This window comes from Cordyceps javanica, chromosome 4 (genome assembly GCF_051103115.1).
Source record: "Cordyceps javanica chromosome 4, complete sequence".
In the NCBI taxonomy this organism is placed as follows: Eukaryota; Fungi; Ascomycota; class Sordariomycetes; order Hypocreales; family Cordycipitaceae; genus Cordyceps; species Cordyceps javanica.
Genome location: NC_139298.1, coordinates 2,436,640 through 2,459,440, shown reverse-complemented (window position 1 = coordinate 2,459,440; position 22,801 = coordinate 2,436,640). Strand labels below are relative to the sequence as shown.

Sequence of the window (22,801 nt, the reverse complement as noted above, 5' to 3'; positions counted from 1 at the left end):
AGAAAAGGAGGGGTCATGGGTATTTTTCTCTTTCCCCAAACAGGGTCGAAAGTGGGGAAAACGCCTCGTTGCTCGCGTTCTCGTCAATCGACATTGCGAGGTCATGCAGCTATCGGGGAGGGGACGCTCCCCATGTCCTTGCTCCGTACAGATACAGTGCAGGACGCATCTCAATTTCACATGCTTTTTTCCCCGTCTTTGTTCAATTCTCCTCGGCCGGCGTCTCTTGCCATGAGGCACAGCCGGCGCTAAACCCTTTTTGTCCCCCGAAATGAACCAGACGCCACTGCACCACACGACCAGTGACCATCACTACCACCACCACCACCATCCGGCGACAACATGCTTACCCCGAATTTTTTTTCCCGTTTTGTTCTGGGGTTGGTTCTTCGTGCCACAGGGCAGAGCTCCTCTCCGACATGACCCGGCAGCCCGTCGACGATCACAGTACCACTTTGCAAAGTCATCATCCTTTATAACTCAGTCTGGCTCGGGGGAGGCTGCTTCTGCCCTCCGAATAGTTCCTTGTCCATGACGAAGCGTGGCCCCTAATGGCTTGCATGGATGGGCGGAAGAGAAAGGGACATTTGCGAGACATCCCGTCGCCCCGTACAAATATGACTCTTCTTGTGTTTCATTGGCTATTCTTCTGTCAAATGATTGGATAGCCTTGAGCAGTTCGACCTCGAGCAAAATACTCTGTATTATTACATTGTAGTGTACTCCGTAAACGAGCCATAACATGATGGCTGGTGAGGAGGGCCGCATGGAACGGGCGACCAGTTCAACTCCGTTTCTCTGTCGCATGGCACCAAAAGTTGCCGACTTTGTGATTCCTATTTGAGTTTTGCGTTTTCTATTTCATGCCGTTCAATTCAGGATCCGAGCCTAGATGCAGCTCCTCCCAGGCTCCCTTCATGTTGAAACTCGTCGCTTCACAAATCGACCCCCCCCCCCCCCCCTCTCCTCTCTTTCAGTCTAATATGGAACTGCATATTCCCATACAACAAATCCCCTTTCTTCACTCCAGAGCGGGTGTGGCAGGTCTGACCAGATGCAAAGAAAAAAAATACAAATCTCTACTCACTTCAAGATCTCCATCATCCGTATCTTCGTTCTCCTCTTCCCCAGATCTCTGCATAAGGCCGCCCCTGGAGGCAATCTCTCGTTACAGATCCAACGGCTTTCGTCTACTTATTAGTACTGGCTTGCGGGGGTGGGTTCTTCCATTGCGGAATGGGAGAGTGCCTTTTTTTTTTCTTGCCACGGAGTACTGAGTAGTTCGAGTTTGTTTATGGCTTGGCCTTGGCGGACAAGGTAACGGCGCAAGGGGGGGGGGATGCGTGCATCTGCTGGCGTATCATGCTGATTCCACAAGCTGTTGTGAGTTTTGACACGCAAGTTGATCCCGAATTCAACCATAATGGACTGTCATTGATTTGATTTGCTGTCAACAGCAACCGTCCTTTCCTTGTAGGATTGACTACTTGGCATACAAGCCACAATTTCAGTGTAGTCAGAGCCGTCCCCGACGGGGCTGGACTATTTGCGGCGTGGCGTTGGTAGATTATTATGACCCCCGAGTGGGAGGTTCGCGGGCGGCGAGGGCCAAGTCAGCGACAGCCGGACACGGTAGTACGAGTCCCCATCCTTCATTGCCCAAAGGCTGGGGTAGGTCAGCGGCCTAGCCGCTTTGACTTGTCTTGCGACTTGCTGTCTAGACGAGAGCTCTCTTGCTTGACATCCTATAACTCCGGTCTCTTATCACCCTACTCGTAGCATTGCTAAAGTGCTACTGCGGCAGGAGAAATGATTTCGGAACCGTTGCTATCCTCGCTGTGGTGCATTCCTCGGCGCAGACTGCTGCATTCGACCGGCTACGAAGGGCCCATCCGGGCCAGATCAGCCGAAACGAATATTGGCCGGGCAGGCCGTCCTGTCGTTGCGCAGGCAGGGCTGTCAGGCGCGCTCCTTGGTCCTTGGCTGGCTGTATGTACGTCGGTATGGAGACTCCGAGACAGGGTCGCTCGAGTCCCCCAAGGGTAGGGAACGAGCGTGTGTCAAGTGTGTGCAAAAGAGAGAGCTAACAGAACAGAAAGGGCTGATTGTAATACCGAAAGCCAGCCGAACTATAGAAGACGGGATGGCGCCGTCGATGATGGTCTCGTCTCACGCGCACATGGACAATGCCATTGAGAAAGCCAGTTACTAGTTGGTGGATCGCCAGGCACCCGAGACGGGAGGACGGCGAGCCTCGCCAGGTCTGGCAAACTGCCCGCTCGACCGCGGCGCAACGTCAGGTGGTGCTGGGGCCGGGCGACAGGAGCACGAGACCCAAGATTTCCGGTCTTTCTTCCGTATGTATGTATGTACGGGCTAACAGGGTACGGAGTCGAGGAGTCTGTACCAGTTATAACAAGTGGTGGTGGGGTGGGATTGCATTCGTGGAGACGCTCTAATGCACGGCGATGCTGGAGACTGGGCTGCATTGTGCAGATTCATTTCCCCCCGAAAGAAATTAAGAAAAACCTCCGCCTCCTACTTACCCCAAGAAAAGGAGATCGTAAGTAGAGGAGGAGACTTGCAACAGTTTGGTACATGTCTTGTTGGTTGCCGTATGCGTTGGTTGAGGCTCAATGGGAAGCGAAGCTGAACCGGGGTTCCTGCATCATCGTGCGTCGGCATGATACTGCATCAAACTCGAAGCTGCAATTTCATGTTGCGCATGCAGATAACAACTGTTGGAGGGCATGATTGCTTTGTTGCGGCGTCACGGATGAAATTTGCAGCTTCGTGTTTTGTTGCTGGCGTGCGTGTAGATTGCCGTTTGCTCGACGACGACGACGACGACGACGACGACGACGACGGGCAGCTGGCAGCCAAACAACGCGTTCTATGTAGAATAGTTCAGACGGGCTTTCACATGCAAACAAAGAGCAAAATTCGCCAAGCTTTCTACCTTTATATCGGAGCTTGGGCAAGCGGGCACTCACTCGCTAGGTACCCCATGGCCAGGGACCACAGTTACTTAGTACTGGGTCATTTCAGCCCACTGGAGAGCAACTCCAGCGCAGCTCCAACTACTAACGAGCCAGAATACAAGCCAAGCTTCAGGTCAGTTATAGCGCAACCTTACCTCCGAGAGTCCACTGGAAAGTCCACCAAAATACCCGCTGAGCCCGCTGTCAGGCACCCTCCCTCCGTGCCTCCGTCCAAAGACGACTGCTGGTCGAAACCCCCCACTGTCCACTGTCGTGAACCCGAGGCAATTTGGTCAGCCTCATCCCGTTCAAATTAAGCAATGCCAATGCCCTTACCCATATCACCGTATTTTTGAGCCTTCAAGTTTTTCTCCTATTTCCCGCCCCTTCTTTGCTGCCTCTCCCCCATCCTCCAGCTTCTTCTCTTCGAAGGGATTCTGTTTGCTCTAGCCACGCCACCGCGCCCTCAAGTGGCCGACTCTGCAGCCCAATTAATCAAGAAGCCTGCCCTCTACCCGTACATTTGCCTACCTGCTATATACCCCTCCCTTTTTTGTTTGGTCCGTGGTGGCGCAGACGGCGGTCGCGCGTCAAAACCACAACGCGGCAGGGCAGTGCCGCTTTTCCCGTCCAACCCAGGCAAGCTTGCGCCGCTTCATTTCCTTGTCCCATTCGACGATTGTTGCATCAGCGCAAAGAAGAAGAAGAAGAAGGAGAAATCTCATCTCCGACCTGCATCGCCTGCGAAACCCTCCCTTCCCACATATTCGGCACTCGAACCCCTCCCGAAATCCTGCTGGGTGGTCTCTGCGCGACGCCGTCTCCTGCAGAGTACGCATCCGCAACCAAGGCCTGCAACGCCGAGAAGGCGCCGCGCAAGAATTACACGCCTATACGCAAGGAAGAATTTGGAAGATCCAATCTCATGTAGCATTGCGCCGAAGAGCTCACTGGTCACTTATTCACCCCCCCCTCCACCACCACTGTCAGATACGCCCGGTCTGCTATTTGGGCGTCGGCTCTTCGGCCCGCCAACCTATTATTGTCACTGGTGGTTACGCGAACACCGCGACTACCAGCCCCCTCTGTCACCGTTACGCGGACCACTTGATTGGATTGTGTGCGATCCTCAAGCTCCGGTACTAGAGCTTTCGGCTTTCAAGCCACTCCCTTTCTACTTGCTACCCAATGTCTCAGCGCAGCACACCGTCCCGCAGTCGTGCCGCGGCCGTGCCGCGCCCCGGAGCCTTGGCGGTGCCTCCGGCGCTCCGCCCCGTCATCCGGGCCTACGTCTTGGGATACGCCTCGGCCGTTGCGCCCCGGCTGCTAACACTGGCCGTCCAGCACATCCTCAAACTGCGGCGCAACTCCGAGCAGCTCCTCCCCGCCGACCCCGAGGACGAGCCCACGTTCCTCGCTGGCGCTCGCCACATCCTGCGCTCCGGCTTCGATCCACAACGGTTCCCGACCTTTTGCGCCGTTCTTGTGGCCGGAACATCTCTATTACATGTAAAGTCTCCTGCAAAGTCGTTTTATTTTTTTGGAAACTTTTCAGCTTTGAGTAAGCCGAAAGATCAAAGTATTAACCTTTGAGGCTCCGCATAGAAACCGCTCGACAGTGTCATTGCCAGTCTGGGCTCGAGATTGAGCGAAACCTCACGGTTACGGTACGTAATTTCCATCGAGCATCTCTCTCTCTGTGCACTTCCGCAACTGACCAACTTTGCTAGACTGGCACGTTTCCTATGTAGCTTCCTTGCCGGCTGGTTTGGCCTGAAGCTCTTACACACCAAGGGCACGGCGCCTCGCCGGCACTCCACGGCCAGGAGAACCCAGCGGGAGGAAGAGCTTCGCTGCCGGAAGATGGCCGGCCGCACCATGGACCTCACCCTCTTCGCCGCCACACGCGCTGCCGACGTCATTGTCGGCGAGCTCTGGTCACAGCGCCGGTCCCGCCGCCAGCTGGCCAACAAATGGTCCAAGGTACGCTCGCTGCTTCCCGGCACCCGGACAACAAGGGTGAAGCTTGTCGTCACATCACCGCTAACAGCCCATGCCCACCTGCGCTCCAGACCGAATCCTTCATCCAGTACATGGCCGACCCGCTAGTCTTTGTCTCGTCCTGCGCCTTCATCATGTGGTCCTGGTTCTACTACCCGGACAACCTACCGCGCGGGTACCAGAAATGGATCACCTCGGCCGCGCAGGTCGACACGCGCCTGATTGAGGCCCTGCGGCGCTTCCACTTCGGCGCCCTCGTCTACGGCCGCGAGACGGGCCAGGCCGGCCTCGTCGGCGACATGTGCGACGACTACGGCCTGCCGCGGCGCTGGGGCGACCCCGTCACCCAGATCCCGCTCCCCTGCGAGATTGTCCACATGGGCTGCGGCCCGTCCTGCGAGTACCACGCCCTCAGTCGCTTCGCGCGCTCCTGGAAGTGGTCCATGTACACGTACCTGCCGCTCGCGCTGGCCCTGCAGCTGCGCCGCGGCGCGCCCACCCGCGCCCGACTGCTCCGCGCTCTCCGCTCCGCGTCGCGCTCCTCGGCCTTCCTCGCCATGTACATCACCCTCTTCTACTACGGCGTGTGCCTCGCCCGCAGCCGCGTCGGCCCGCTGCTCGTCGGCACCGACACCGCCGCCCGCCAGCGCCTCGACAGCAACCTCTGTGTCGGCACCGGCTGCTTCCTCTGCGGCTGGAGCGTCCTCCTCGAGACGGCCGGCCGCCGCAAGGACATGGGCCTGTTCGTCGCGCCCCGCGCCCTCAGCACCTTTGTGCCCCGCCAGTACCCCAAGGAGAAGCAGTGGCGCGAGACCCTGGTGTTTGCCGCCAGCACGGCCGTCGTCTTCACCTGCGTGTTGGAGAACCCGCGCCGCGTACGCGGCGTGCTCGGAGGCGTGCTTGGCTACGTCCTCCGTGAGTAACAAGACACACGTTTTGCCACGGTCAAAGATGCGGCATGACGCAGTGGCATGGTAGCGATGCTGGAGGGCGAGTTCAGTGTCGAGGGGTACCATGAGTATCAGTGCGTGTAGGGGCGGATCTGTACAAAAATGTGTAAAATTACTGATCATTAATAAACATAACAACGATGTATATGGCTCACAATCTAAATTGTTATTTCATCCGCTATTCTATACATGATTCAGCTGGCCACACGAACTCTCCTCTAATTTAGAGCTGCCCCTTCCACCACGCGCACGCGCCCAGCACAAACGCGCACAGCAGTATGTCCGTCCTCACCGTTGTAAAGATTTGCCCGTACCGCATGACGCTCACCACGTAGCCCCGCCACGGCGCCGGCAGCTGGCCGGCGACCGACCAGAGGAGGCCCGGCGGTGGCGCGCGGCCCTTGTCGAGGAAAAATTTGGTGGTGAGGAGCACCGCCTCCGCCGTCGCAAACGCCCAGAAGAAGTTCTTCTTGGCCGCGTCCAGCCCGTCATGCGCCACGGCATCATCGGCAGGGTTCTCGTCTGCGGCCAGCTTGAATGCCAGCTGACGCTGAACTTTGGTCCCGTTGAACGGCGTCAGCAGCACAATGTATAGTCCTAGGCCCAGCGCGAGGAGCGCGTGCACGACGCGCCAGACGGTGCTGTACACATCCGGCCCGGGTGCCGGTTGCTGCGCGCCCATCATTCCTGCAAAGGGCGAGGCATTGGGTCCGTTAGCACCGGCCGCGCCAGACATGCCAGGGAAACCGCCGCCGGCGCCGCCCATCATCTGCGACATCATCTTCATGAGCGGGTCGTCTTCGCCGCCGGCGCCGGTCATGCCCTCTGCGCCAGGGGGCGGCGCACCGCCAAGCATCATCTGCCGCAACTGTTCGTGCTGCTCCTCTGTCAGGTCTGTCGGCAGGCCAGGGAAGCCATCACCAGCGGCGGGAGACGGCACGGGGCGCCGCTGCTGGGCCGCGAGGCGTGCGGCCCCTGGGGTGTAAAAGTGCTCAGAGATATCCACTTCGTCTGGATCGCCGGCACCGACGGGCTTCAGTGCCGGCGCCGCCGTCGTTGTCGTCGATTCCGGGGGAGCTTCTGGTGCGGCCTGGTCATTGTCTAGGGAAAGACGTGGTCAGTACACAACATTGTACGCGCCGGATTTGTCTGAGGACGGATGTGGAGGGCTCGAGTAGGTCATACCTCCTACCACGCGGCCGCCGATGCCGGTGATTTTGTCGAGGCGTGCAGAGCCGCCGGCCTTGATCTTGGCCTCGCGGCGCTCCTTGCGCAGTCGAGCCTGCTCCGCGGCTCGCTGGGCGACATCGCTTGATGACGATACGCCCTCCGTCATAACTGATGCGTCGTGATGTTTCGATCGATGTGAAAGAGTGCTCCTTCTTATTCCGCTTGTGTAATTTTCGTTCAACACCGGGTGATCAAGACCGGCGTAGGTAGGTGTGGTCGGTTGGAAAATCAAAGTGATGGTGTTCGTTCATTGGTGGTGGCGGACTTGACAGCCAGCTTCCCAGAAAAGCCAGGTGGGCCCTCGCCCAAAGCTTCACCTCGACTTGCCCGAGGGCTCTTGACGTTTACCTTTTCGCATGCGACTGCATCCACGGAGCTCACAAGAACTCCAAACTGGAAAACGATTTATCACGTACTTGAATATGATAATTTCAAGAGGCTTATATTACTACTTTCATTTAAGACACAGCACGAGTGACCTCCCTCTCCATAAGCATTTTTATCATCATCCACATAACAACACATCAGGATTCTCTTGTAGCTCGTTGCATCGAATTTTCAAGGTGTCGCTTTGCTCATGTTAATCAGACGTTTCAGGCCAACCTGATAGTGAAATGTTAGCTACTTTTATTTTCACTTGAATTGAGTGCCGAGAACTTACCATCCACTGGCCGCATTCTTCAACCCTCTCTCGCTGTAGCTCGGCCTGCAGTTTGGCTGCCGTTGCGTGATCTTTAGACTTGAGCGCATCGGCAACTTCCGATAGTTTGGATACACTATAAGGCGACACAAGCTCGTCATTATTCAGATGATCGAAAAGTAGGTTTAGGCGTTTCTGGGTATCCTTGACTTGAGGTGCGAATGTAGCCGGAGCTTTTGCTGCGACGCGCTGCATATCCTCAGTCAAGATTTCAACGAGGCGCTGAGCACTGGCAGGGATATGAGACCTATCACCTGGTGGATGCTTGCCCTTCGGTGAAGGCGCTGCGGCGGCCCTAGGTGGGGGAGGCGTGGGCGTAGCGCCAGCAGGAGGAGGTCCAGGTCGGCCCATGGGTGGCGGTCCAGTAGGAGGGCCCGAGGTGGAAAGAGGCGCTCCAGCGCCGTGAGACGAGCCGTAGTTGTTTGTTGGCGCGTACGGGCTTGCTGCGGGCGGCGCGGCTGGCGGTTGCGCAAACTGGCTGTATGGATTGGCAGGCGGAGCGTTGCTACCCGCAGGTGGCGGCGGCATATATCCTCCTACAGGAGGACCAGGACTAGGTTGTTGTGCAGCAGGCGCCGGAGCGTATCTGTTCGACGGAGGAGCGCCAGCCGGAGGGGCATTGTACGGGGAGGCAGTTCGTGTCACAAGGTTAGCCAACTGAGGGCTAGCACCAACTTGCGGTGGAGGGGGGGCGTATTGGTTAGCCGCAGAAGAAGGCCGGGGCGGCGCCTGGAATGTTTGAGGAAGTCCGGCCAGAGGCGAGGTGACGCGAGGCGGAGCAGAGCCCTTGGGAGGGGGCGGAGGAGGGCTGGCTTTGGGGGGAGCACCGTAAGCGGGAGGCCCAGGCGGAGTTTGACTGGTCTGGACACCATATGGACCAACTGGGGGGGGTGCGCTTGGAGTGGAACGTCTGGGAGGTGCAGCCTTCGTCACTATAGGAACGTCGTTCCAACTATCCTTAGGCGCGCTGTGCATTGTCGATATAGTCGGGGTTCCGCTGCGAGGAGGTCCAGAAACGGGTGGCAGAGCCGGAGAGGTGTAACTTTGGGCAGGTGGCTGATACATGCCCGATGGCTGGTACGGGTTTCCTCCGTAAGATGGCTGTTGGGGTTGCTGCGACTGCTGTGGCTGCAACGGTTGGTAGGGTTGGGACGTGGAGATGGAGTTGACATTGCTGTATAAATTAGCAGCACCAGGGTTTCCCAGAGGCTGCGGCTGGGGAGTAGGATACCCGTAAGAAGACTGCGTCTGGGGTTTGGCACTGGATGTTCTCGTGGCGATCTTAGCGGCAGCCTTGGTCGTTTTCTGGGTAGCTTGCTTGACCCGACTACGAGCTCCTTCAGCAGCAGGATATGTGCTAGGCAGAAGATCAAGATAGCGCTGGGCAGCATCGAGCTGGCCATGGCCAGCGAGAATATCAGCGTACTCGGTGTATTTGTCATACAAAGCGGCAAGCTTCCATCCTGCAGACTCGTTCGTTTCGTTGTCAACAAACTTGCTGACCTGGCGGAAGACTGTAACCTTCTCGATGAAATTCTGTAGGGTTCTCGCATGGACGGAAAAGGTTGAGTCCTGTGAAGGGTCCCTAGTACCGGCCTGCTCGGCCTCCTCTAGCTCTGCTGTCCAAATAGGCACAACCTTCTCGAGCTTGGAACCGACTAGGTAACAGAAGGAGGCATCTTGACGCTCACCGCTCTCATGGATGCGATCACCGAGAGCCTCGCAAAGATCAGAGAATTCGGTGGGATCTGAGAAAGTGCAGATTATAGCCATAGTCTCTTTCCAGTTCTGAAGGTCCGCGTTATATACGACGTCCCAAAGATTCTTCTCGATGACGGATCCGAGCAGACGAATGTAGCTAGGCGATCCGGTCTTGCGGGAGAGATAAGCCGCCTGGACTTTGTCAACTAGCTCCTGACCACCACAGTTGGCGATCAGGAAAGCATCAGCAATGCGATCCTCCCTCAGGCAGATGTCGGTGGCCTTGGCAAAGTCACCCAGCATAAGTGCCTTTGTGATATGCCTCTCCACAGTCGTATCGTTATCAGCAAACAGGTGGAATGGGTTGTCAGTCTTGGCACCCTTGGTCGCGGCAACACCAGATAGAAATTCGTCGTCATCTCCGTCTCCATCAGCACCATCGAAAAAGTTGGATAACTTCTTTTCGTCAGTTTCCACGCCTTCCGCCTTGGCTTCTTTGGACGCTGGCTCTTCGCTAAGCTCTTCCTTGAGATCGAGGTATTCAACGATCTTACCACGGGGGTTTTCACCAATCAGGGTCTGCATGACCTTCCAATCAGCCTTCTCTTCTTCGGTTTTGGATTGCTCCATGCGCTCTTCGCAGATCGAAGATAAGTCCCCAGAGGCAAGTGCTTCTTGAAATTTCTCGTTGGCCGATGAGAAGTCGGAATCGGCAGAGAACTGAGAAATAATAACCTTCGAGGATCTCTCGTGGCCCGGTGAGGGCTTGAAAATAACAATCTTGCCACCGAACCCGAATGAAGCACCAATGGGGCGCTCAAACCACTGAGGTGCCTTGCTTAGTGACCACGAGGCACCCTGAGGTTGCGTTTGGGCAGCGCTGAAGAAGTCGGCGCCATCCAAGTTGTTGTCGATAGCATTCTTCGAAGTGTCGGGGTTCGTGTTTTGTAGAGTCTGGATCGTGATCTTGCCGTCGAAGCTAGCAGTAGCAGAGAGGTTGGGATTGTGTGGATTAAAGCGTGTCTGAAACGTCCAGTTCGTGACTTCAGGAAGTTCTCCGTAGCGCTCTCCCGTCAGAGGATTCCATACCATTGTTTTGTTATCTTTGCCAGAGGAGAGTAGAATGCTGCTATCTTGAGGGCACCAAGAGAGCGACAGAATGCCTTGCTCGTGGCCCAGTAGCGTCCTCTCCGGCGCGTTGGAGTTACGGAGATCCCACAGGAGAATGACTGGATTATTGTCATCCGGCGTGCCGGTCAGAAGCTTCGTGGAATTATTGGGGTCCCACGCAATGGCGCTGACAGCTTTGCGGCTATTGTTCAATGTGAGAGATGCCTTCTTAGTCTTGAGATCCCACACCGTGACAAAACCACCTGCTCCGCCAGTAGCAAGAATGTGAGAGACTTTGCGATTCCATGCAAGACATCCGATATCATCAGAACGCGCGGCAGCATTACCAAGGCGGAAGGGGTTGGCAATGTCGTTGACGTCGTAGATGTAAATTTCGCCCTTGGCACCCGCGGTGGCTAAGATTTGCGGCTTAAGAGGATTGAACTGAAGCGTTTTGATCGCACCCGTGTGTTTTGTCGTCTGCGATATCAAGGCATCGGTCCCACTAGCTTGTAATTTGGCCGCGTCCCAAAGATCAAGCGACCCATTTTCCATAGCTCCAGCAATGATGCCTTTGGGGTGATCAGCATCTGGAGGGCTCCATGCAATGTCATAGAATCTATTTCGGAAAATTTAGTGAGTTGCGCGGCTATCAAGTAGCTACCTGACATACCTAGCATCGGTGGCAATGCTAGCAATAGGCTGAAGCTCTAGCCCCTGTTCCTGGTCGTCCAGAGACAAGTCCCAGAGCTCAAGCTTGCTCTCGTCGGAGAAATCAGCATCGACAGCACCAGCACGTGTACCAGTGACCACGAGAGGACTGCCAGCACCAGGCGACCACGCAAAGGTGGCCGTTCGTGGAATATCTCGTAGGCGCACCATGTTGGCGGGGGCGTTAGGGATCGGGGCGGGACCAAGGAGCGGTTATTCGATTCGGTAGATGCTGATGCTTGGGAAACAATGTAATGCCAGAAATTGGCGCCGGCCACTAAGAGCAATTGACCTCTTAGCTTCTGCCAGCAGAAGGCATTAATTGTTTTTTCAAAGGAAAAAAAGGTAGGTGAAACTGGATGTAACCGAAATCCAGTCAAGTTTGATGCCAGATTGCAGGCACTTGGAAGCTTCCCCTTGTCGAGACGTGTTCCTGGGCCGCGAGCAAGGAAGGTGGGGCATTATGACTCGTCACGTGATACAAATGTAATGAAATCCATTCCTGGAGAGGAAGCTTCTGCTTGATTGAAAAGGTTGGGAAATTCAGCTTTCTTTATTATTTTTATTTTCTTTCTTGAGGCATTACGTCACAAAGAGTCGCGATTCATAATGTCAGAAGCAGCTCGCTGGAAAGCAACTGTTTACGTCGGTGGTTTGGCACCGCAAGTGACCAACGCCAATGTAGTAGACGCCTTCATCCCGTTCGGTGAAATCGTTGAAGTAAAACTACCGAAGCCTGATACCTCCAATTCGGTGGAAGCGCATAAGGGTTTCGCATATGTCGAGTTTGAAGACAGCGCAGATGCCAAAGAAGCTATTGACAACATGGATCAAGCAGAGTTCTTTGGCCGAACATTGAAAGTGTCCCAAGCTAAGGCGCCCAAAAGTGCTCAAGAAGGCCTTGGTAGCAAAACTGCTATCTGGGATCAGGTACGCCATGGTCTTTCGAAGAAAGTTTACGAATTTGACCCGCTAATAATTGATTAGGAGGGTTGGTTGGCAGGAAATGCCGAAGGTGAAGGTGACGTGCAGGCTCCAACTGGCCCAGATCCGATGCAAGGCCTAGAGGAGCTAGATGTAGCCGGACCTAAGCAGCAATGACTGTAATCTGGGATCTGCATTTAGAAGTAGCACAGTGATCTTTCAAGCAATAGCGTTGGCGTCGGGGTCGCAATTCAACATATCAAATTCATCAGCCTTCACGCACTGAAGTATTGAGAGTGACGATAAAAATGGCCTGGCCTCTATTTTGTGCCTGCCTGATTTTCCTAGACATATACAGCTACCCTTTCCGTACAAGAACAAAAGAAATTGGCGTCAAGCCTCTATTAGCTCCAAACTTAGTGGTCGGCACGGGCAGAAGGACCCTGCCGGGCGAGACGGAGGTTCTTGTCGACATAGAATTTGCGGACGCACGAGTAGCCAGCGGCAGCAACGGCAAAGCCTACGACAGCGGCTGGTGGAATTGTTAGATATTGAGTCGAGCCATCCAATTCATCTCGAGCAACGTACCAAGGGGGATCAGCTCAGCGGGGATCTGCTTCAGCTTGCGAAGGCGCTGGGAAATGGTGTGGCCTGTTGGCAGTTGGTCATTGTCAGTTCTTTCAGAGATCTCGCCAATCGTTTGAGGTCGTCGATGTTGGTCAATCGCTACAGGTTCGTCACGTACCAGCCTGGTCCTCCTTCTGTATGACCGAGGTATTAGCGTCGTCCAATCAGCAGCGGCATATTTACTCACGGGCACCGGTCGCAGCATGCGAGGGGTCTGTCGGAACATTCTCATGGCAGTAGTGGCGCGCATCTTGATGAGTGGAGAGTTGAGCAGGGGAGGGGAGCCGACAGCAGTCAATTATCAACGTTTATTCAGAAAGAATGATGTTTTGGAGTTCGTCAAGAAGTGCTGCAATCTGGTAGCTTGACCCACTAAGCCGAGTGTACTGGTGTGGTGGGTGCCTTACCATGTGGACTGATTGGTTTAGTAAGCCTGAGGCACACACTGTGCTCTGCATTGGGAATCATCTGATTCGTGGTGTCAACCTCTACGCAACAAACCTCCCGTTACGACCGCCTAAGCTTTCGCAAGTCTCAATTACGTCTCTCCCCGATTCTATCGCCTCTAAATCAATTCACCATGGCCGAAGAAGAAGTACAGGACGGGCAGGAGCTTGTGACCAAGCCTTTCAAGTTCGTTACTGGTAAGTCCGATAATACCGCGGAGAAAATTGTCGGATTGGATCCCGAGGCTAATTATGTTGACAGCCGGTACGCTCCCCCGAAGTCGACAAAACTCGATCGCGTCGTCGCACTTGAATCAATCGCTCTCAACTGGCTTCCGAGATACTGATCCTTCACTTTCTTAGGCACCGATGCCCGTTTCCCCAACCAGAATCAGACCAAGCATTGCTGGCAGAACTACGTTGACTACCACAAGTGCATTACTGCGAAGGGCGAGGACTTTGCTCCATGCCATCAGGTACCAGATATAAACATCTTACATGATTCTGACCGTATTAATGACTCCATATCTAGTTTTGGCTCGCTTACCGATCTCTGTGCCCCTCCGGCTGGTATCAGCGCTGGGACGAGCAGCGCGGTATGTTTCCCCGAAATCGCCCGAATACAAATTGCTAATATAGATGGTACGATAGAGGGCGGTAACTTCCCCGTCAAGCTCGATGCTTAGATGAAAACAGGAAGGCGTCGATTGTTGGATGACGAGCGAAATAGAGCTTGCAATGAATCGCAGCACTTGCTGCTAGTGTACTATGCGAAGCCGATAGATTGTGCAATCAATCGTGGTGAATGTTATTAAATATACTATTTTGCAAAACACAAATATAAATTCTCCGCTCTTTGACCCGTGATGCAATGCTAGACACCTATACAAATTCGAAACGTCAAAAAATAGACCGCACGCTCTTGGCATTGAGGGAAGCCACCATCTATGGCCAGCCTGCGCCGTTTGTTGAATAAAGCATGCCTACCCCTCTATGTTGCTTTCTCTGCAATTTTATTGTCCGGTTCGTCGTCGGAACTCATGAACTCGTCATCCTCGTCAAACCCGAAAAAGGCACGAGCCTTGTCTTTCCCTTTGCTATCCGCTACACGTCGTACTGGTGGCGGCGACTCTTTGGAGCTAGAAGAAGAATTTTCGTCGCCGTCGGATGAGTTATATTCATACGCTGCAGAGCTGGAGCCGTTCGAGCTGCTGAGAAGATTGTCCGTATAAGTGCCAGCTTTCATTGCTGCGAGAACCGCGTCTCGCGTGCGCTCGGTGCTTTCTTCTTTATCCTCGGCCCACCGACCATCAATCATGCTTTTGCCTCCATTTTTAATCTCTGCTTCTTTGGCTTCTGTTTGTTGCACAATTTCTTCCCAACGAGCGCGACGCTTCTCTTTCTCCTTCTTGTCCATATCAGGTTTTATTGCGAGATATTCAGCGAGGGCTTTGGCTTCGTTGACAGTTCTCAGTCTCCTGCCGTCCAGATTTCGGCTTGAGCCATTGTCATCCTGCGTTTTCTTCTTTCGCGATGACATGCGCCCGCCAGCCGCTCGCAGCTGAGATCCGAAACCACCCTTGCCACCACACAGTGGAATGCTGAGACGCAAGGACAGAAAGTCGTCATTTTCTGTGGAAAGATATGAGGAGAGTGGAGTCTCGGATTCGTTTGGAAGCTGTTTGTTGGACACGGTAGTGAGAATGAGTCTTGACGTTGTTACAGGCAGGCGCTCGTTCAACTGGTGGCGAAAAGCTGTGATGGTCGTTGAAGGGTGTGTAGGCAAGATCACAGTTTGCGGTAAGCCTAGGCCGCCGAAAGTCGATACCAAGATGTTGATACGATTGGGGTCCATGTTTGATCCTTATGCGATATTTCCGGCGAGTGTAATGAGCAGGGCGTTGGAAAAAGAACTGTGGTTGCGACCGCCGTCGTGACAGTATGAGTACGCATTCTTCGCCCCATATTATTATGGGGGCTGATGGTTGTCGGCATGTGGACACTACTCCGTACATGTTACTTAGTACTCACTGCAGTGGGTGTACGGGGTACTGCGCCACAGCATCTTCCAATATCTTATCAGCACGTGAAAGCAAGCCACGCGCACAAACTGAGCCACTCCACAGCTTCGCTAGGTGAGTGTCAGTGTAGGGCTTGCGCCCACAAAAGTAAACCATTTTGAGGTCTACACGCTCGTCCGAAAAAACTGAACTCCTAACATCGACCGAAGCCAACGCAAACCGCCACGATGCTCATTCCCAAGGCCGACAGAAAGAAGATCCACGAGGTATTCCGCCTTTCAATCAAACAATTCGGAGACAACCAAATATACTGATATAATTTTCTTCCTTGAATACAGTACCTCTTCCGCGAGGGAGTGCTCGTCGCCGCGAAGGACTTCAACCTCCCCAAGCACCCCGATATCGACGTCAAGAACCTGTTCGTCATCAAGGCTTGCCAGTCCCTCACCTCCCGCGGCTTCGTCAAGACCCAGTTCTCGTGGCAGTACTACTACTACACTCTGACCCCCGAGGGTCTCGACTACCTCCGCGAATGGCTTCACCTCCCTGCCGAGATTGTTCCCGCCACCCACATCAAGCAGCAGCGCTCCCACGCTCCTCCCCGCGGTATGCTCGGTGAGGGTGAGCGCGAGCGCCGCCCCTTTGGCCGCCGACCTGGTGGTGACCGTGGCGACCGCGAGGGCGGATACCGCAGACGTGAGGGTGGTGAGGGCAAGGAGGGTGGTGCCCCCGGTGGCTTCAACCCTGAATTGTGAGACAACGCGCGCGACACTCAATTTGCGGTCCAGGAACGGATTACTGACAATATATCTCTTAGCCGTGGTGGATTCGGTCGTGGCCGCGGTGCCGCTCCCCCCTCGTAAACGAACCATTCATGATGTTGGGTTATCAGTTTTGCAATGCATGGCGAAAGGAACCGGCATGTATTCTCAGACGGGAGGACAAATCTCACTTCGAGTCGGATCATGAGACAACTGGGTGGGAAGACATGGTGGGAGTTTTGGAGGCTTAGAACCTCGGAATGATTTGCATCAGGGTCCAAAAAAAATTTACTACCATTCAAAAAAGGAGTGTCAAGAATGATTAACAGTTCTGCGAAAGCGACGCACAGCTGCAAAGACTACTGTGAATGTTCTGGCCACTAACGACCAGGACGAAGTGTTCCTCAACGAGAACGGAAACGATTGGCTATTCGGCGCAGAGCTACCTGTCTCCGACCTCCGTGGTTAAGACCGATCCAGGCGGGGTTTTCATGCGGATTCATATGCACAGTGCGATGTCCGCAATCGAATGTGTGTTTCGTGGATGTATCGTTGATATAGTGCTTGCAAATGATCTGATCTCTCGCCGACTTTGCGTGGGAGATCTCCGTGCTGGTTGTCTTTAAAGAGCATCGGCAAATTGGTGGTTGGAGCGAGTTGGCTTGGTGGATAACCAAACGGGTGCTCGTCGTTACTAGTAGTAGCTCCAAGTCTCGAGTTAGACAAGCCGTAGCTCTACTCAATACGTATCTGCTCCTCAAGTTGGGCTCTTGTTGGTTCTCTTTTGATTACAGCGACGCTCTAGGCGCCTCACTATGCGCGGCACACCTGATGTCCGTTCTAGAAAAGCAGGATGTGTTCGAACTGCCGAGGACGACCAAAGCGGCATATGGCGTCCACCGCCCGGGGAGCCCATCCCTTTCAACATGGCTAGTTGAGCGACACTTAGTGAATATGTGCTTTAGCGATCTCGTATATCTGCCCCTGCCAATTTTGATCCATTTTTGAAATGGATACTTTGCATAGCTGTGTGGCTGTGCCAAAGATTTTAAGCTCTCGTCAAGCTATTTGACCCATTTTCTGGTGACGTGGCTCGATACCTCGAAACATCAAGCTATAATGCTTTCTACTGGAGACTAAATCAAATAATGCACTATAAACACAGTGATGAGTAAATACAGAAAGATGGCTCTTTACGGAGTACATTTATATCAACTCCCATGCCCAACATTGGCGGCGCTGGCAGGAAACTACTACACATTATACGGCCGTAAGTTCAGGGTAGACGTCGGCCACCCCACTGGGCGATCTTCATGCCCATCAAGTCCGCCACTCTACATTGTCTGTTTGACTTCTCGGGGCATTTATATTTCGTTCAGAGATCCAGAACACGGCCAGTACTTCCACTCGGGCTCCGAGACTACCAAAAGGGTCCCTCACTCCCTTGAAAATCGAGAGCGCTGTACCAGTAACGGGCAGAAATTATGTCCTGGTGGCGCAGAACACAACTTGAGACGTCACACCCCTGCATCTGAGACAGCTACGACAGGCACGCAGCTTGTCTACCCGCGCGCCTACAACCAAATATCTTAGCATCAACAAAGACTGCACTACTTTCCCGGCCGAGCTGGACATGCAGACTGCTCCTAGCAGCCGGTGCGACCGAGGTGCTATTGCTTCATTATCAACAGAACGCCGGAGAGCCCAACGGCAACCGCTCGCAACCCGGTTTCGGCATACCTCGGCAGTATCAGAAGGAGCTGCTCGCCGCGGCAACGGCGCATGCCTGCCATGACACACCGGATTCCTGATTTTGGCGATCGCCAATATCAGCCTGAGTCGTCTGCTGGCTCCCCCCACCCAAGAGGAAGACCTACAGACTTCCTTAGTAGTAATGCAGATCGCGGCCGTCTTCAGCATTCAACGTCACCTGCCCCCGATCGCCCACCACCTGTGCCACCGAAACCAAACCAAACAAGGCACAGTCGCTCCATGAGCCACCCGTTCCCTTCCATGGCCAACGTTGCTGCTGCTCCATCGTCATCATACTATAACCAGACCAAACATCAAGATGAGCGCAGAGACGGTCGGACAATGGTCCGACAGATGGACAATGGGCCTAGAAAAGGTGGTGTCACCGGTAAAGACTTTAACACTGGGAATTGTATAACATGCGGCGGCCGTGTTCGCTGGCCTAGCAATCTCACCGTCTTTAAATGCACGACTTGCGCCACGGTAAACGACTTGGAACCCGCGGACGGTAACGACCAGACTGGGGCTAGCCGACGAGATGGTTCTACTTCCGGACCCATGCAGAGAAATGCAGACTTGGGATGCGGTACGTATACACTACGGCAGCAACTTCATTAATACTAATCTCATCAGGATCTGCTGTGTATCCCATTTCGTTGCTACACACGAAAAGTATTGTTAGGCGTTGTCTGCATTCCCATATATCAAGGAGACTCGAAGATCATCAAAGATTGCACGGAGAGGACCCATCATTGCAACCGGCCTCAGATCAGTCTCAACACGCTGAAGCGGTTGGTGGCCCTGACGCAGTAACACATCACGATTCTAGACGTCGTTTTGGAACCCAATTCCTCGATGCACCGACGGTGAATCCATCCACTGGTTCCCTTAAGGTTATGAATAAACCACAACGATCATATTCATACGGGTATTCGGACAAGCCTTCGTTGGGAAATCACTCAACAGGGACTAGCTTTGATGCCTACAACTCAAGCCCTGGCCGGTCAACTTCGCATGAGCCGCCAACTATCTTCAAGGCACTGGAGGACTATCTCATGGAATGTTTCAAGTCCCCAGATTGCCTCAATTCGTCTTTCATGCATCATAATTATCCCGCCGGGCCAGAGCATCATGTTCGAAGAAAGCCAGTACCTTCCAGAGAACCCGCTCCATCAAGAGAGGCGCGTATGCCGTCGCGGGATCGAAGCCGACCCCGTGGCAATACTGAAACAAACATGCAAATCAGTCAGTTGGATCCAAAGCTTCTCTTGCTTGGAGATTTTGCAGAAAATGGTCTGTGGTGGACTGGTAGCCGGCCGCAACCCCCCCCGCCAGCACCGAAACCCAAGCAGCCGAGCCACGCGAGAAGGGGTTCCTCAACAGTTAAGCCTCTACAAATGGACTGGACAGAACTCGATAACTGGTACCGGACTATTATCGGGCCTGCGGATGGCTGGCGTACAGTCCTTGCGGAAATTGCGTCAACAAAACCTGAGGCCGACCTTGATCTGGCGGCCCTGGAGAATGAGCTGTTGCAAGCTGAGCTTCATGTTCATCGAGTGCTTCTAAAACACACAGAGATGCTGCTGAAGCGCCCGCGATATACTATCTCACAGCCTGCTAATTTGCGATTTCTACTCGTTATCTTGGAAAATCCACTTCTACATAGCAGTCAGCTACCCCTGGAGGGTTTGGTGTACCGCAATGCAGCTGGACGCAGACCGCAAGCCGTACACCAGAGGTTTCAAAAGGACCGATCGACGGCTATGCCATCATCTGGTCCTGTATCTGGCCAGCATTCAGGCATCATCAAACGGCTCATTGGCCTCATCTCGAACTCAACCCCGCTCTGCCATAACCACTTGATTAGTTGGTGGGTCAAATTCGAAAAAGAACGTTACGTTAAAGCAAAAGATTTGTTTTCCGGCTTTCTTACGTACAGAATGCTCAGGCAACGGAATAAAAAGCCTGTGAAAACTGCGGATGAAGATGCTGTGACATCGTTCCTGATACCCCAAATGAGGAGCGGCCAGTCTGGTGCACAAATACATGATGAAATAGGAGCCTTGAGCTTGTCAAATACGTCCAAGAAACTCACGGAACCGGAAAAGATAACATCATATCCGGATGACTGGCAAGTGAAAGCGACTTCTCGCGTCCTTGCCCTCATATTCGCCGCGAATGATCCAAGCGCTGCTCGTGATTCACATCCTCATCCTCACAGTGGCCACAAACTACCAAGCAGTGACTTTTACGTTTCGATGGTTGACTATATTGACCTCGTTAAAGATTTCGATACCTGGGAAGCCAGACAAGGGTCCTTTTCCTTTTGCCAGTATCCATTTCTGCTCAGCGTCTGGGCTAAAACGTCTATTCTTGAGCACGACACACGCAGACAGATGCAAACCAAAGCAAGAGCTGCACTTATAGACAGTATCATGTCTAACAAGGCTGTACAGCAATACCTGACTCTGACTGTCCGTCGTGAATGCCTTGTTGACGACAGCTTGATGGCGGTCAGTGAGGTCATTGGCAGTGGAACAGATGATATTAAAAAGGGCCTTCGTATCAAATTTCGGGGTGAAGAAGGAATTGATGGCGGTGGCCTGAGAAAAGAGTGGTTTCAATTAGTCATTCGGGACGTCTTTAACCCAGATTACGGTACGTTATATTCATCTTGGACACGATGATGCAAGTTCTGACAATACTGTAGGCATGTTTCTTTATGACGAAGATTCTCAATTCTGCTACTTCAACCCTAATTCCTTGGAGTCCACCGATCAATATTTCCTAGTGGGTGTGGTTTTGGGTCTGGCAATATATAATTCCACGATTCTCGATGTGCCGCTTCCGCCGTTCGCCTTCAAGAAGCTGCTGGCTGCGGCACCTGGCCATGGTATTTCCTCGTTGGCTCATCCCCCCCCACATCTGAAGTATACGCTTGACGATCTCGCAGAATATCACCCAAGGCTTGCTCGAGGGCTTCAGCAACTGCTTGAATATGATGGAGATGTTGAGTCTACATTTGCACTGGACTTTATTGTCGAAAATGATAGATATGGATCTCTTGTAGCAATCCCTTTGTGCGATGGTGGTGAGCGTCGACCAGTCACCAACGCTAACCGACGGGAGTACGTGGATCTATATATTCGTTACGTGCTCGATACGTCGGTGAGGCGCCAATTTGATCCTTTTCGACGAGGATTCTACAACGTCTGCGGTGGAAATGCATTCTCTCTGTTTCGCCCAGGGGAAATCGAGCTGCTGATCAGAGGCTCTGATGAGCCACTTGACGTGGACTCTTTGAGAGCTGTCGCTGAGTATCAGAACTGGGATAATAAGCAGCCTGACGGTGTGGAGCCAGTTGTCAGCTGGTTTTGGGAGACATTTAAACAGGCGGAGCCGGGCGACCAGCGCCGTCTGCTCTCATTCATCACGGGAAGTGATCGAATCCCAGCGACTGGTGCCGCGTCTCTAAGAATCAAGGTCTCGTGTCTTGGCGAGGACTGCCTTCGATTCCCAGTCGCCAGGACGTGCTTTAACCAATTATCTTTATGGCGTTATCGCACACGACAGAAGCTTGAATATGTTCTTTGGAGAGCCGTGAAAGAAAGTGAAGGATTTGGCCTCAAGTAGACGAGGTGTCCCTAAACGTACAACAGGGCTGCCATGAGCGTGGCCCTTTCATTCTCGTCTGGAAATATACTTTCCATGTGTATCAATAGAAAAATCATGCCATCTTTTGCCACCGGGAGTTGTTCACTCCTCGCTTGAACAACAAATATATGCTATAAACTGCAATAGTGGTACAACAACCGCGGTTTAGCCTACGCGGCATCCTCTACAGCGCCACCTGCTGCGCGGGCTTGCTGCAACATAGTAGCCTCCCTCTCCTTCTCAGCCTTGATGGCGTTAATGCGGTCCCGACTGGCGTTGCTCATCTTCCTGAGCTCCTCCAAGCTCTGCCATTCTGCTGTGTCCTCTGCGGTCGGTCGCAGTGGTACTGCTCCGACTTGTGCAATCAATTGCTCGAGTATGTTTGACGAGTGTTTATCTTTCATGTCAATGTGTACAACACGCTCGTTGCTCGCGGGAGCTTGCGCCTTGGAGAGTCCCACGCGGGAAGATGCAGGCTGGGGCGTTGAGGGAGCTGTTGCATCACCGCCGGTTCGGAGATATACTGTCATGGTCGGCGCTTGATCATTTTGGCTGTGACGGTTGACAATCATGGGGACGGCGGGGTTGTTGTACTTGAGGCGCGGGAGATATTCGCGCCAGAACTTCCTGATGAGGAGAATAGTGTTAGCGCCAGGCGCAATCGTGCTTGCCGGCTTGGGCGTCTATGGAACGTACTTGGCACCCATGTGACCATTTTGCGTTCTCATGGCGAAGTCCATATGGATCTGGGACACCTCAGGAGGGAGTATGGCCGCTCCTGGACCCATTCTGAGGTTGAGAAGCTGCAGGCAGGATCGTTGTTAACATGTTGACTAGCCTCGTCGCAGTCGCCGGCTCTGATTCAGATTCTTACCCTCTGTAGATCGATTAGTGTGAGTACCGGTATTGATAGTAATAAACAGTACTGACCTTTCTGAGTAAATGTAGTCGCTCTCCTAACGACCGCATCTTGTTGTCTGTGCTAGCTGGACTGTGTGCCAGATGTGACGGTTGAACCGCTTGGAGCTTGATACAGAAAATCACCGTCCCCTGTAAAGCGCCGGCCCGGCAAAAAGTCCGCAGAGAACTCGGCGGCTGGTCGCGCGACACACCACCTGGCGGTCCACCACAAGGGGCACTAACAAGAATTCACACCACCCTGAAGGGCCCACTAAAATTTCAACAGCGAGTCGCAGCCTTTGGAAGGATCTTGGCTTGACTTTATCGAT

The 22,801-nt window shown here is 53.6% G+C and overlaps 10 protein-coding genes across 10 annotated transcripts; 5 read left to right on the top strand and 5 right to left on the bottom strand.

Moving 5' to 3' along the window:
• Positions 1–4,169: 4,169 nt before the first annotated feature.
• Positions 4,170–5,905, top strand: V2A60_006623 (uncharacterized protein; the record flags this gene model as incomplete). The annotated part of the gene is made up of 4 exons (XM_083257917.1): positions 4,170–4,490; positions 4,587–4,648; positions 4,712–4,964; positions 5,054–5,905. The coding sequence occupies 4 exons, from the start codon at positions 4,170–4,172 to the stop codon at positions 5,903–5,905; spliced, it is 1,488 nt and encodes a 495-aa protein (XP_083114043.1).
• A 250-nt stretch (positions 5,906–6,155) lies between these two features.
• On the bottom strand, positions 6,156–7,268 carry V2A60_006622 (GET complex subunit GET2; the record flags this gene model as incomplete). The annotated part of the gene is made up of 2 exons (XM_083257916.1): positions 6,156–7,033; positions 7,118–7,268. The coding sequence occupies 2 exons, from the start codon at positions 7,266–7,268 to the stop codon at positions 6,156–6,158; spliced, it is 1,029 nt and encodes a 342-aa protein (XP_083114042.1).
• A 452-nt stretch (positions 7,269–7,720) lies between these two features.
• Positions 7,721–11,555, bottom strand: V2A60_006621 (uncharacterized protein; the record flags this gene model as incomplete). Its single annotated transcript, XM_083257915.1, has 3 exons — positions 7,721–7,765; positions 7,824–11,292; positions 11,347–11,555. 3 exons carry the CDS (start codon positions 11,553–11,555, stop codon positions 7,721–7,723), a joined length of 3,723 nt encoding a protein of 1,240 aa, XP_083114041.1.
• Positions 11,556–11,993: 438 nt separating this feature from the next.
• Positions 11,994–12,485, top strand: V2A60_006620 (RNA-binding protein; the record flags this gene model as incomplete). The annotated part of the gene is made up of 2 exons (XM_083257914.1): positions 11,994–12,314; positions 12,372–12,485. The coding sequence occupies 2 exons, from the start codon at positions 11,994–11,996 to the stop codon at positions 12,483–12,485; spliced, it is 435 nt and encodes a 144-aa protein (XP_083114040.1).
• A 239-nt stretch (positions 12,486–12,724) lies between these two features.
• Positions 12,725–13,185, bottom strand: V2A60_006619 (uncharacterized protein; the record flags this gene model as incomplete). The annotated part of the gene is made up of 4 exons (XM_083257913.1): positions 12,725–12,840; positions 12,897–12,959; positions 13,054–13,069; positions 13,123–13,185. 4 exons carry the CDS (start codon positions 13,183–13,185, stop codon positions 12,725–12,727), a joined length of 258 nt encoding a protein of 85 aa, XP_083114039.1.
• A 330-nt stretch (positions 13,186–13,515) lies between these two features.
• Positions 13,516–14,067, top strand: V2A60_006618 (cytochrome c oxidase subunit VIb; the record flags this gene model as incomplete). Its single annotated transcript, XM_083257912.1, has 4 exons — positions 13,516–13,579; positions 13,745–13,857; positions 13,914–13,977; positions 14,033–14,067. 4 exons carry the CDS (start codon positions 13,516–13,518, stop codon positions 14,065–14,067), a joined length of 276 nt encoding a protein of 91 aa, XP_083114038.1.
• A 305-nt stretch (positions 14,068–14,372) lies between these two features.
• Positions 14,373–15,236, bottom strand: V2A60_006617 (splicing regulator SDE2; the record flags this gene model as incomplete). The annotated part of the gene is made up of 1 exon (XM_083257911.1): positions 14,373–15,236. The coding sequence occupies one exon, from the start codon at positions 15,234–15,236 to the stop codon at positions 14,373–14,375; it is 864 nt and encodes a 287-aa protein (XP_083114037.1).
• Positions 15,237–15,629: 393 nt separating this feature from the next.
• On the top strand, positions 15,630–16,265 carry V2A60_006616 (40S ribosomal protein eS10; the record flags this gene model as incomplete). The annotated part of the gene is made up of 3 exons (XM_083257910.1): positions 15,630–15,668; positions 15,741–16,153; positions 16,220–16,265. The coding sequence occupies 3 exons, from the start codon at positions 15,630–15,632 to the stop codon at positions 16,263–16,265; spliced, it is 498 nt and encodes a 165-aa protein (XP_083114036.1).
• A 4,088-nt stretch (positions 16,266–20,353) lies between these two features.
• On the top strand, positions 20,354–21,551 carry V2A60_006615 (HECT-type E3 ubiquitin-protein ligase; the record flags this gene model as incomplete). The annotated part of the gene is made up of 3 exons (XM_083257909.1): positions 20,354–20,576; positions 20,629–20,811; positions 20,872–21,551. 3 exons carry the CDS (start codon positions 20,354–20,356, stop codon positions 21,549–21,551), a joined length of 1,086 nt encoding a protein of 361 aa, XP_083114035.1.
• Positions 21,552–21,742: 191 nt separating this feature from the next.
• On the bottom strand, positions 21,743–22,360 carry V2A60_006614 (mitochondrial 54S ribosomal protein mL61; the record flags this gene model as incomplete). Its single annotated transcript, XM_083257908.1, has 2 exons — positions 21,743–22,199; positions 22,269–22,360. 2 exons carry the CDS (start codon positions 22,358–22,360, stop codon positions 21,743–21,745), a joined length of 549 nt encoding a protein of 182 aa, XP_083114034.1.
• Positions 22,361–22,801: the final 441 nt, after the last annotated feature.